At 38.7% G+C, this 14,445-nt stretch overlaps 1 protein-coding gene across 6 annotated transcripts in view; it reads left to right on the top strand.

The window, feature by feature from the left end:
* Positions 1-14,445, top strand: part of SLC20A2 (solute carrier family 20 member 2) — a 118,983-nt gene that overhangs the window by 91,450 nt on the left and 13,088 nt on the right. For all 6 annotated transcript variants that reach the window (XM_036749308.1, XM_036749306.1, XM_036749307.1 and 3 more), the window contains 2 exons: positions 11,107-11,223; positions 12,640-12,843. In XM_036749308.1, coding sequence (XP_036605203.1) covers positions 11,107-11,223; positions 12,640-12,843 — 321 coding nt within the window. The remainder of the gene's footprint in view (positions 1-11,106; positions 11,224-12,639; positions 12,844-14,445) is intronic.

Consider the following 14,445-nt stretch of genomic DNA (forward strand, 5'->3'; position numbering starts at 1 on the left):
ATATCTAAAAAAATAGTGGATACTAAATGTTTAGGAAACTAAACGCACATTTTATTATTGAAAAAAAGATGATCAAGAAAATAATAATAATTTGATCTATATACCTACTTTCCATCTCTGTAAAATCCTGATAAGAATAAGCTATACACACATTGACAGTAGATTTAGGTTCATTAACAGAGCCACTCAGATGTGTGATAGGCTGCCAGGAGAAGTAGTGGGTTCCTCCTCAGTAGTGGTCTTCAAACAAAGGCAGATAACCACTTGTTTGGGATATTTGTGGGGATTATTATGCAGATATGGGTTAGCCCTGAAGTCCCTTGCAATGCTGAGGTTTTTTTTGATTTCTTTTACAGGAAGGTCTACTCAGCTCAATGGACACCTTCCTCTTGTTCTTTCTGTATTTTGGGGGTACCAGTTCAGCACTTGGACCCACCTTTTCTAACGATGAATATCCTTACTGGCTTTTATTCTACTTTTCAACTAGCATAAGTAAATAACTTTCATATGTGTGCCCATTACTGTTGTAACATTTGCAGTTTAACCCTAACATTCTCCTGTTTCATCTTACAAGTTCTGGGGTATTCAGAGCCATATTTCCATATGTTTGTATAGACTTCCTAGAGTTCCAGATTGGGGGGTGGGGGAACAAACTTAGACACCATCTTTTCCAATTCATCTTACACAAGAAGAAAACTAGGGTTCCTATTTGAAATTTTCATAATGACTTCCATCATGGAGGATGACACCAACAAGTATTCTTTGAATTTCTGGTAGACTGATGAATCTGAAGGAACCACATTTCATACACTCCAAGAGCCAAAAAAGGAGGTTGCTAGTACTTTTCACTCTTGGAAATTTCTAGAGTATCCATCCTTTTGCTTGCACATAATTCTGATTGTTTTTATTGTCAAGTTTCTGTATCCCCCGATTAGGGTGATTTGTTTTATTTCTTTAAATAATGTATCTCAGTTGGACCAGCAGTCTCATAAATTGCCTTAAAATTAGCTTCATCTGCCAGATGAACTTTTTCTCATTTGATTATTTTTAAGCTGTACTATCACTTCCTAATAATGCCCTCCCTTCCAATAGAACCCTCTCTTGTAAGTTTAGTAAAACAAACCAACATGTCAACCAGGTCAGAAAATGTTCATACCTCATTTTGTACCTACAATTTACCTCCTCTGCTTTGAGGATGGAGGTATATTTCTTCATCAGTCTGAAGTCAGTTGGTCCTGGTATGCATCAGGATCTTGATGTCATTCAGTATTGTTTTCCTTTGCATTATTGTATAAACTATTCTCTTAGTTCTGTTTACTTGGCTTTATATAAGTTCAGACAAGCTTGTCCAAGTTTGTTGAATTCATCATATTCATAATTTCTTATAGTACAGTAATATTCTATTGCATTCATATGCCACAATTGATTCAGCAGTTTCCTAACTGATGGGAACCTACTTTGTTTCCAGTTTTGACTACTGCAAAAAATTTCTATATTTTAATATAGAATATATTATATATGATGTATAATATGTAATAATATAATATAATTTATGTTTCTATAATTTCAGCAAACTTCAGGCTATAAAATAAAACCACATAAATCATTAGTATTCTGTATATCACCAGCAAACCTAACAGGAAGCAGTTGAGAAATTCCATTTAAGATAACCACAGAATACAGAATATACTTAGAAGCCTGCCTACGAAGGTACACCCAGAAACTGTATGAATACAGCTACAAGATAACTAGATAATGGAATAAAGACAGACCTAAATAAATGGAGAATGAGCAAATATAATTACAATGATAATTCTGCCTAAATTAACTTATTCATTCATTGCTATACTAATCAAACTACAAAAGGATCACTTTAAAGAGCTAGAAAAAATCAAGGGAGATAATGACTAAAATGGGAAGAAAGGAGGGGGCCCAGTAGTGTCAGATTTCAAACCATAATTAAGCGCAGCAATCATCAAAAAGATTGGGTGCTCAATTCGATTAAACTCAGTATGTCCAAAACTGAATTCATTCTTTTACCCCCCAAACCCTCCCTTCTTCCTGACTTCCCTATTACTCTCAAAGGTAACACCATCCTCCTAGACACCCAGGCTCTCAGTTTAAGTGTTACCCTCACCTCCCCACTCCCTCCAGCTCCCCACACCAATCACCTGTTGAGTCTTGTCATATCGACCTTCGTGGCATCTCTCATACACGTCCCCTTCTTCCCTTTGAAACTACAGTAGGCACTTACTACTAGGGACTATTACAATCACCTCCCCATTCCAGTCAACCTTCCACTCACCTGTTATCTCCCCATTCAGTAAACTCCAGGAGGTTACCAGTTAGCTCTAGGATCATATACAAAATGCTCTGTTTGACTTTCAAAGTCCTTCATAACCTAGTCCAGGGCTGTCCAAAGTGCGGCTGCATGCGGCCCACGGTGTGATGTATGCGGCCGCCCTACAAGCATAGAAATTTACATAAATGCTTTAGTAAATGAAGCCGAGCTACTGCAGAACTCTCACTAAAATGGCAAATCAAAATATGTTCTCTGTTGTTTCAATAAAAACCTAAGGTTGGACAACCCTGACCTAGTCCCTTCCTACCTTTCCAGTCTTCTTACACCTTAGTCCCCAAAATTTACTCTTTGATCCAGTGACACTGGCCTCCTGCCTCTTCCTCACATAAGACAAGCCATATCTTGACTCAATTTTCACTAGCTATCTCTATTCCTGGAGCTTTCTCCTGCTTCATGTCAGCATCCCGGCTTCCTTATCTTCTTTCAGCTCTCAGAACCTCAAAGATGCAAGATAGGCCCAAACCTTGTGCTCTTAGCAGAGAAATTCACTGGGAGGTAGAAGTCAGCACAGGAACCCAGGTGACCCAGGTAGAGTTTGAGCATGGCAACCTACCCTATCCAAAAGTATATAGTGGTCCAAGGCTGGCCCGGCATAAAGCCCAAATTCAGAAATTAAGACTGGAGAGATGAGTGAACAGAAGTAGATACTGACCACTGTCAAGAACTAGAATGGTCTCCCATTCTAGTGTATCCCCCACTATTAACTGCCAATGATTATCACACCAATTACGTTTAATCAGTTTTACTGGTTATTTACTGGTTATAAAAGTATATTTGCTGCAAAGATATAGTAAGAACAGAAGCACAAAATTCATTCCCCTTCCCAGTATGAGGGTAGCGGGGACAAACCCTCTCTTCCACATCTTTGGTCCCTGGGAAGACGGGGCTCAGACTTAATTCAGTTTCTGCATAGCATTGGCCCCACCAAGCTCACCTCCAGATACATCCTGGCTGCTGAATGAGTTCTTGTCTTATCCACTGTTGGGTGGGTCTTAAGATTCATTTTCAGGGTCTCAGTGCAGACTGGCCAGCTTCAAATCCCGGCATGGATTCCACTCTTAGACCTCCTGATGACTCACTTTCCTGATGCTACAAAGCTCACAGGTCATAGCCATCTCCTCTCACTCTCTCCTGGAAGCAGGAAGAACATACCCAACATAAACAGAAACAGTGGAGGAGCAATTTGTTCCCCTCTTCTTGCCATCTCTGAGTGATACAGTTTCCCCAGCCCCTTCCCTACACACCAGCCCTCCACAGCTTCTTCTCCTCCTCTAGAGCCCCTAAATACAGAAAAAAGCAGAGCCCATATCAAGAGAGATTGACCTTGTTTGACCAGGGCCTTTTGGAATGGGCCCCATGCCCAATCATAGAGGCTCCTCCCCTTCACTAAATGTTTAGCAGCCTGTACACTCTCCAAATTTCCTCAAGGCATTTCCAGTACACATCATTATACCTTTCTTAGAGATAGGCTCCCCAGTCCTTTCCATGTGGGGGACTACAATCATTACCTACTCCACTCCCCCATTATATTAAATTAAAAGTAAATAAAATGTAAAAGAATGACTATGTAGTGTAACACCATTGACAATGTAAGGACCATAAAAAGTTTGGTTCCGTTATTCACAGGGTACGTGAAAAGTCCCCTCAACTTTGAATGATTCGGAATACAAATTATAAAGATGCTCGAGGTTAGAGCTAAACCACTATTCATCATATCTTTGCTATTCAGAAAAGTAAAGCTAAAGATTAAAGGTGATTCAGTGGGCTGAATCTGAACTGGAATCTTGAATTCTCAGAGTTTGTTCCTGGCAGTCATTCATTTGGCTGGTTTATCTCAAGAAGCTAAGGTTATGCCCTACTTTATTTATCCATAAATCATAGTAATGCCTCTATAGCTTTTATAGGACTTGTGGTATTTATAGCATACCTATATATAGCTCTCCCAGAGTGCTGTGATACAATCACTTGGAAACAACTACAGATCTTCATGAGAAAGTCACTCCCATGCAAAGTGTTTTTATTAGAGATTTGTTGGCATATAAAACAACCTTAAAATTTGAGAAACAAATTTTGTTCTGGATTTATATTAGGTTCTCTGTTCACATTTTTCTTCTTAATAATTCTGTATCCACAAAACTTTATTTCAATGAGTTTGTATAATTTAAAGCTCCAAACAAGCAAATAGGCAGTTTATTTTTCTTAATGATAGCTTTTAAAATTACTTATATTCTTAGGGTATGATTGTTAATTACTAAATTACTTGGTCTTTATAGACCCTTTTCTCTTTCTGCTTATTAGTATTCTATCTACCTATTCTAGGCACCCACTTGATTACTTGTCCCTGCTTTTCCTAGGGTTTATTCATTATCTCTTTATCTTTTTTCTCTTAATTTCTCTACTCTCCAGGCTCCTACCCTAATTATTTAGTTACCTGGTTCTCCTTCTTGATTCCTATAAACAAAGTAGGGAAAGGACACTTCCTTCCAGTTTGAGAGATCTTCACTCTTAGTCTCTTTACTTTTTTGGAACCTGCTTCACTGGGCTAAGGACAAAATTTTAAGATGAGGGCAGTGAGGGAGTTTGCTGAGTTTTGCTCCCTGAGAATGTGACCTTCAGATTCCTATTGCTTTACCTGGTCAGCTTCCCTTACGCTCTTTGACTGACTTGGTTATTCAGGTCCTCTCTTCCCCCCAACATACTCCAAACTAGACTTTAAACCAGGCTTACTAACTTCCAGTGTTGGTGACCACAAGTGGTAAAAATTCTCCTTCCCCTTTTTAAAAGAAGTTTTTATTAATGTCTTTTATTCTTCACGTCAACATAGTTTTCTCCAGACCTCCTGTTTTTCTCTTCTGCCTCCCAAAGAGCCTTCTTATATAAGAAATAGTATTTTTTAAACAAAAAAAGGGGGGAGGGTCAGCATAACATAAAACACATCCCAAAAAGTCTGAAAGTGTGCTCTGTGCAGCATTTGCGAATCTTCCACCCTTGCAAAGAGGTAGGGTTGGAGTGCCTTCTCATGCCTCTTTTGAGTCAGACTTGTTCTGTATCATTTTGGAACATTCATTTTTTATTTTTTTGGTGTGTGGTGGTTCTTTCTATTTATGTTGGCATCATCATTGTGTAGATTGTTTTGTTGGCTCTGCTTACCCACTCTCTATCAGTACATATATATATATATATATATATATCTGTGTTTTTCTGTATTCATCACATCTATCATTTCTTACAACACAGTGAGAAATTTATATTTACATGCCATTACATTCATTTCCCAATCAATGAGCATCTCCTTTGTTTCCAATTCTTTTCTATCACAAAAAGTGTTGCTATAAATATTTTGGTGTGCTAGGGAACTTTGTTCTTATCAGTGACGCTTTGGGTATAAGCTCAGCGTGGAATCCATGGGTTGGAAGAGTATGAACATTTTAGTCACTTGATTTGCATAATTCCAAGTTACTTTCCAAAATAGTTGTACTGATTGACAGTTCTACCAAATATGTACCAGTGTACCTGTGCTCCCCTCAACTCCTTCAGCATTGCCCATTCCCATCTTTTAACTTCTAGTAAAATTCTTTGGTATCCAGCACACTCCTGTTGGAAAGTCAGAGTAGGGTGGAGGAGGAAATGCCTATAATCAAAAGTAGCATCCTCTCAGAATTTGCATTTAGCTATTAATATATGCTTGTATTCAAAGGCTTCTGTAGATGTATTCTTTTGTATTCTCATTTATGTTGGTCCTGTCTCCCCATTAGACTATCAGCTCCTCAGTGGTTGTAAAGCATTTTGCAAACTTTAACCTGCTATACAAATATTGGTTATTAACCTCCTACATTTTGTACAGAGTAGATGCTTAATAAATGCTGTCAGTTGAAATGAGAAAAAGAATAGTTTGTATGGACAAATTTGCCTCACAATATGACAAAATCTAATTGTACTGTCTACCAACTGAATCAAGTCATTTCAACTGAGATTAAACACTATTAAAGATGAGCAGGGCTCGTTCTGTGAATGCGCTTTAAAGAAGCTGTATCTCTGAATGCTTGAAACATACATAATGACACATAATCTAGAATCATGAACCCTGATAAGTGCATACATGGCTAGGAAATTGTGCACTTCACAAACAGGATCCATTGCCATTCTTTTGATTGGTTAACATGCTTCTGCCTTAATATGCATTATTGGATTTAGTTAAAAAGAGTTTCTCCATATTCTGATTCCATAAACAGCTAATGTTTCAAAGGCAAGGAGAATTATGAAATCCATTGTCCTTAAAAAACCTCTTTGTTTCTTCTCTTGTTTAAAAAAATGAGATTTGTCTGTGTGGTCAGAATGTCTGCCATGTACATTTACCGGTACTACTGAATGCTGAGAAGCCAGAGGAGGCCGCAGTAGTTTGGACGTGTATGGTATTCCAGACCTCAGCTTTATTGACCTTGTGGGGAGATTGACTGACTCATCTTGTAATTACATTTGTCTAATCATAAATTCAGAGATTTCCCAGATTCACTGAGACCTTTTTTCCTCTGCCTACAAATACGCTCAATCCTAAAAAATTCACAACCCTTCCCTTGACCTTGCTCTGTTAAATTGAGCTAGCATCTCCTCTCACTTCTCCTTTTCTCTGCCAAACTTCTTGAAAGGGCAATCTGCATTCATTCACTTTTTACACTTCTTACAACTCACTCAACCCCTGGCAGTCTGGCTCCTTTCCCCACACTGTACTGAAACTATTTTCTCTAAGGTTGCCAGTGGCCTCTGAACAAAGGGTCAACTCCAATGGCCTTTCCTTTTTCTTTTTCTTTTGCAATATTTTATTTTTTTCCCTGGTTATATGTAAAGAATTTTTAACATTCATTTTTTAAAATTCTGAGTTCAAATTTTCTCTCTTCCCCACCTCCCCCCTTCCCTAAGACAGTGAGCAATTTGATATAGGTTATACATGTTCAGTCATGCAAAACATATTACCATATTAGTCATGTTGAGAAAGAAGACAGACCCAAAGGGGAAAAAAAAAACACAAAAAAATACAGGAAGTGAAAAATAGTATGCTTCTATCTGCATTGAGACTCCCTCCATCAGTTCTTTCTCTGGAGGTAGACAGCATTTTTCATCTTGAGTCCTTTGGAATTGTCTGGGATTGTTGTATTGCTGAGATTACTAAGTCATTCGCAGTTCTTTACTGTGTAGTATTGTTATTACTGTGTACAATGTTCTCATGGTTCTGTTCATTTCACTTTGCATCAGTTCATATAAGTTTTCCCAGTTTTTTTTGAAAGTGTCTTGCTCATCATTTTTTATAGCATGATAATATTCCATCACAATCATATACCACAACTTATTCAGCCTTTCCCCAATTGAGAGTCATCTCAATTTCCAATTATTTGCTACCACTAAAAGAGTTACTGTAAGTATTTTTTGTACAAATAGGTCCTTTCTCCTTTTTTAAAAATCTCTTTGGGATACAAACTGAGTATTGCTGGATCAAAGGGTATGCACAGTTTTGTAGCCCTTTGGGCATAGTTCCAAATTATTCTGAAGAATGGTTAGATTGAGGCGGTTGGTGGTACAGTGGATAAAGTACCGGCCCTGGAGTTAGGAGGAACTGAGTTCAAATTTGGCCTCACACAGTTGGCACTTACTAGCTGTGTGATCTTGGGTCACTTAACCCCAAATTGCCTCACCCCCCCAAAAAAAAGAATGGTTGAATCTGTTCACAACTCTACCAGCAGTGCATTAGTGTCCCAATTTTCCCATATCCCCTCTAACATTTATTCTTTTCCTTTTCTGTCATATTAACCGATAGGTGTGAAGTAGTACTTCAGAGTTGTTTTAATATGCATTTCTCCAATCAGTAGTTAGAGCATTTTTTTCACTTTGATTTCTTCATCTGAAAACTGCCTGTTCATATCCTTTGACAATTTGTCAATTGGTAAATGACTTGTATTCTTATAAATTTGACTCAGTTCTCTATACATTTGAGAAATGACACTTTTATCAGAGATACTTGCTGTAAAAATTCTTTCCTAGCTTTCTGCTTTCCTTCTAATCTTGGTTGTATTGGTTTTGTTTATATAAAACTTTCAAAATTTAATATAGTCAAAATTGCCCATTTTACATTTAGTAATACTCTCTATCTCTTAATTGGTCATAAATTCTTCCCTTTTCCATAGATCTGACAAGTAAACTATTCCTTGCCCTCCTAATTTGTCCTTTATATTTGAATCATGTACTTATATTGATTTATCTTGGCGTATGGTATAAGATGTTGGTCTATATCTAGTTTCTGCCATGCAGTTTTCCCGTTTTCCTAGCAGTTTTTGTCAAATAGTGAGTTCTTATCCCAAAAGCTTTGTCTTTGTCTTCGGGTTTATGAAACACTCAATTACTGTGGTCATTAATTACTGGGTCTTGTGTAACTATTCCACTGATCTACTGCTCTCTTTCTTAGCCAGAACCATATAGTTTTGATGATTACCACTTTATAATACAGTTTGAGATCTGGTATGACTGGGCCACCTTCTTTCATGCTTGTTTTCATTAATTACTTTGACAATCTTGACTTTTTGTTCTTTCAGATGAATTTTGTTATGATTTTTTCCTAGCTCTGTAAAATTTTTTTGGTAGTTTGGTATGGCACTGAATAAGTAAATTAAGTTAGGTATAACTGTCATTTTATTATATTGGCTCCACCTACCCATGAGCAATTAATATTTTTCCAGTTGTTTAGATCTGACTTTATTTGTGTGAAAAGTTTTTTGTAATTGTGTTCATATAGGTTCCTTGGTTTGTCTTAGCAGGTAGATTCTCAAGTACTTTATATTATATGCAGTTATTTTAAATGGAATTTCTCTTTGCTTCTGTGCTTTGTTGGTAATCCAGTGGCCTTTTGTGCTTATCCTCTTGACTCACCTCTGCCATTTAACAGCATTAGTCCCTCCCTTCCTCCTTCCTTGAAGCCACCCTCTGATGGTTCTCTTCTTACCCCTCTTTCCTGCTCCTTTGTTGGTTCTCCATCTGCTTTCTCTCTACTAGAATGTATAGACAGTCCTTAACCCCCTCTTCTCTTTGTCTGTATTCTCCCCCTGAGCTGCAGTATATACGTTTGCATTGGCAGCTATAATTCCTTATAGGTGAAAATGAGATTTGTCCCTCCACCTCTGACCTTATGAGTTTTTTCTGTATTTTCATTTACCTGCTGTACATCTCCATCTGTATGCCAAATTCAACCACTCTTCATAATTCCCAAAATTAACTGTTACCATGCCCAGAAAAAAAATTGTTCCTTTACCCAGCTTCTCTGTTATGAGAATTAATTAATTTAAATAATATAAATAAGTAAAATAATATTTATCATTTATTACTATGTGTCAGGCTCTGGGCTTTACAAATATTATTTCATTTAGGCCTCACAACAACCTTGGGAGATAGGTTATATTATTATCCCCATTTTATAAATGGGGATACAGAAGCACATAGCAGCTAAGTGACTTCACCAGAGTCACATAGCTAAGAAGGGTCTCAGTCTAGATTTGAATTTGGGTTTTCTCGACTCCAGGTCCAGTGCTCTATCCATAGCACCACCTATCTGTCCATTTACTGTTAGCTGCCCTATTACTGTTAGTAATACTGTTAATATTATTGTTAATAATACAAATAGCTGCCTTATTACTGTCAATGACACTCTCTCCTAATCATACTTTAAATTTTTGTGGCATCTTTGACTCCTCTCTTGCCTCTGTCCCCTCATTGTCCATATGACCATTCTAGGCAGGCATCTTATTCCCTTCCAGCCAGACTGCTGTTGTAGCTTCCCAGCTGGTCTCCCTCCCTGTAGTTCTTTCTGTTCTCCAGTCCGTCCTACACAGCACTGCCAGAGTCATCTTCCTGATGGGCAGATCTGATCGTGTCATGCTGCACAGCGCAGTTCATGAGGTCCAGGTTCATTGGCCTGCCATCCATTGCCCGCTGTACTCTGACTAAAGCCTCCCTTCTCAGCCTGCTCTCACACTGTTCTCCATCATAAAATTAATGCTTCACTTACTTAATGCTTTAGCCAAACTGGACCACCCACTGTTTCCCAAACATGGCTTCTGCCTCCTTTTCTGCATGCCAGTATTGAGGCTGTCTCCTCTTCCAGGCTTACTGCTGTCCATCATCTTCACCTACTGAAATCCTACATTCTTTAAAGCTCTGCTGAAGTGCCTGTTAAGCCTTCCCTGATGCCCCAACTGGTTGTACTTTTTCTTCCTTCTTGGAGCTCCTGTTCCACATTGTACCATTTTTCTGCATTTACTTTATTATATTTTTAATTGTAATTATTTGTGTATACATCTTTTCTACTTGACTAGCTTGTAAACTCCTTGACAGCAAGTGTGTTGTTTATCTCTGGCTCTCTCACAGGACTTAAGAGTTGAAAGGGACCTTACAGATCATCAAATCAAGCCTCATTTTACAAAACAGTAAACCAAAGTGCAGAAAATTATACTACTTTGCCTGAGGTCCCACAGCTGGCTCATATCAGAACCAGAGTAGATCCCAGATTATCTGTTAACTTCTAGCCTTGTGCCCTTTATATTACACCATGCTCCCCCTCAGTGCCTAACATGGTGTTTTGCACATAGAAGTTTAATAAATATTTGAGTTAAATCCAAAATGTATAAATATTAATATGATTATTATGTGTGCTCAATTGAGAAAAATACATTAAATGTTATGTTGTTTTTTTTTTAATCTCTCAGTACTAGGTTTGGTTCTTCCAATGTGGGCAATAGCTCTCATTTCATTTGGCGTTGCTATGGTATTTGCTGTTTTTGTGTGGCTGGTCGTTTGTCCATGGATGAAGAGGAAGATAGCAGGTAAGGTCCTATGTATTTTGATTGCCAAAAAGCTCCCAGTTCCGTACTCTTGAGTTATACTTAACTCTCAGTTATATAATGGAGAGAATGGAAGGCACATTCTAATACTTTTTGTTAAGTGATAGGAAAGATACATATAAAACATACCACATGCTTACTCCATCCTCACCCTGATTCTTCCTGACTCGGTATCCCTTGTCATTCTCACTTTCCTTTCTCCAGTTGTACTTACTGGCTCTGCTACACACATTGGTACTTTGTTGTGCCTTTATTTTACTGTTCTTTAATTGTTCTATGTGTATAAGTAAGTTTTGTCTTCTCAGCTAGATTATAAATATATTGGTAATAATATAAATTATTACCTTTTAAATTATGAAAAAATTTATAAAAGTTAAAAAGCATTTCCGTGTTTGCCTTAAGGAAAAGGAGTGACACATTTTCAGTGAATTCGGAGCCTATGCACACACACGCACACAAATTAGACTAACGGTTTATTGAGCTCCATCTGAACAGCTATGGAGACAGATGCGCATCAATGTGTGGCAGTAAAGAGTAATCATTTCAGTGATAGTTATCAGATCAGTCAGTTCAGTGTAATTAGAGCACCAGTTTGAATAATTGAGTTCTTAAACCCCCTTTTTTCCCCTCAGTTAGCAAAGTTTTCAGATGTAAATCATGGGTGGGTGTGTGTGTGTGTGTGTGTGTGTGTGTGTGTGTGTGTGTGTAAAATTGTCTTCAACTCTGCATTTCACTTTCCCTGTCTAGATACAGCTAACATTTTCTTGGTTTCCAAAGGAGGTACTAAATATACTCCAGTTTAAAACATATCTTAAACATGTTGTGGTGTGGACACTACTGAGCTTTTTAAAAAATTACATTTAAGTATTTCGCACGATTACACGTATATGACCCATACCAAATTACTGTCTCAGAGCTAAAGAAGGGAGGTAGAAAATTTAGAACTCATCATTTTTAAAAAAAAATGAATGTTTAAAGATATCTTTATGTGTAATTGGGAAAAAATAAAATATTATTTAAAAACAAAATTACATTTAAGCACTAGTCAGAATCATTTTCTGGCTAAAGGCAACTTGGCATAGTGGATATCCAGCTCACTGGACTTGGAGTTAGGAAGAGCTGGATTTTACTCAGCTTTTACTCAGTGACACTTTACTAACTCTTTGACCCCGGGCAAGTCACTTTATTTTTCTCAGTCTTAGTTTCTTCATCTGTAAAGTGGGGATAACAACTGCACCTGCCTCACAGAGTTGTTGTGAGGCTCAAATGAAATAATGTATGTAAGAAATTTTGCCGATTTTAAAGCTGTATCTGTCAGTGCTAACTATTACTTCTATTTATAACGATCTTTTTGCTTAATGAAGGGATAAGTTACAGTTTTAACTGTGTTCTCTTTAGGCAAATTAAAGAAAGAGGGTGCCTTGTCAAGAATATCTAATGAAAGTCTCCATAAAATCCAAGAAGCAGAGTCCCCGGTATTTAAGGAGCTCCCCGGGGCCAAGACTAACGATGACATCACCGTCCCCCTCACTGGCTCGGCCCCCGAGACCCCTGGAGTGTCAGAAGGCACAGTAAATGGAAGCCACTCACGAGTGCCCTATGGTAAGAAGTGAAGCAGGGCTTTCTATACAATGGTGATATTACATTGGTGCTGTCGATGGTTTCCCTAAAGTTCACCATCCTGCCAAACTCTAGAGGCTGCAGAATCCTCAGGAGACCAGGCCAGCAAGCAGAGGGGCAGGACTGTGGCCAGGGTATGTTTGGGGTGCTCTTAACACAGAAAGGATATGCTTCCAAAGGCTCTGTGTCAGTCGGGCTATCAAAGACTTCCATGATGCCGCGCAGTGTACACTTACACCGACACCCACTTTGGCCGTGTGTATTTTCTTCATTTGCAGGGGTGACTCATTCGGGACTGTTTTTGCACAATAAGTATGTATAGAGAGTGTGGCTAGAACCACAGCAAGGTACCTTCTGAACAGAAGAGACAGCCCTTACCAGTGTCCTCTTTTATTTTCTCCAGAGGCATAAATTAGATCCAGGTAGCCCCTGCCTAGCAGAGGGAGAGCTTAGCAAAAGAGCAGAGGGCAGAGTGTGCTCGTTCTGGTTGGGTGCCTGCCACTTCTAGAAATGCCACTGACTGCCTCAGTATGTGAGGCGGCTCTCTGTATCTGTGAAAGGAGTACCCACATCAGTCAGATCATGCTACAGCCATCAGAATATTGACGCATAAACCACCAATTTAAGGTGCTATGTCCAATATCCTCACTTTTCCATGATGAAGGGAAATTTCCTGCCATATTGTTTCTCTCTTACCTCCTCCGTACAACTAAACATTGTGAACCTTTTGCTGGCTTCAATTCAGTACTTAGAGGTGCGAAGTGGACAAATAACATCACGCCTAGTGAAGGGCCAGAACCACTCTCTTCCCAAATATCTCTGGGGATAATGGGCAAGGACCCAACTCCCAAGGTCCTCATGGGCCCTGCTGAAGGGTGTCTGAAGGGCAGCTTCCCAGAGTTACTATCTTAGGACTGAGGGAGTCAAGAACTAATTTGACCCAAAGAATGTAAAATGTCTGAATCACATAGACCCGACAAAAGTATCTCCTTTCACTGTGGTGATCAGACTTTTCAGTAACACATAACACCTGGGCCATAGCTTAAAAAAAAAAAAAAAAGGATGAAGGACCCATGGCTAAATACAGAGTACATCTAACAAGGGCTGGTGAAAAATGCATTTGCCTAGACAAGTCTAGTCAAAAGGCTTTTAAACTGAAAAGGAAGGGTAAGGGAGAAAATTGCTTATATATATCCACCCAGCTAAATACCTGAGAGAGCAGCTGCAGTGTAAAAAGGAGAGGAGGGATAGAGGGCCCAGAAACTCAGAGGAAACAAGATCCAGCGGTAAAACGTGTGTCAGATGCCTGAGGGTAAATGCTCAAAATGTGGGTAAGGAAGCAAGAAGAACTCAAGATCCGAATGAATGAAAGCCGTCAAATTTAGCCTCACAGGGATCCCCAAGACAGTGGGGGAGACTGAGGACTGGAATATCTCTGGAAGGGTACTCCTCATCTAAGTAAAACTGCATAGGTAAATGGGGTGGGACGAGCAGCAAAGTCAGAAGGGGAGAAAATCCAGGCATCAAAATGGGGAAGCAGGGTAGAGGTCGTGATCAGTGGGTCAAGATCCATGGACACAGAAG

This window comes from Trichosurus vulpecula, chromosome 3 (assembly GCF_011100635.1).
Source record: "Trichosurus vulpecula isolate mTriVul1 chromosome 3, mTriVul1.pri, whole genome shotgun sequence".
Taxonomy (NCBI): Eukaryota; Metazoa; Chordata; class Mammalia; order Diprotodontia; family Phalangeridae; genus Trichosurus; species Trichosurus vulpecula.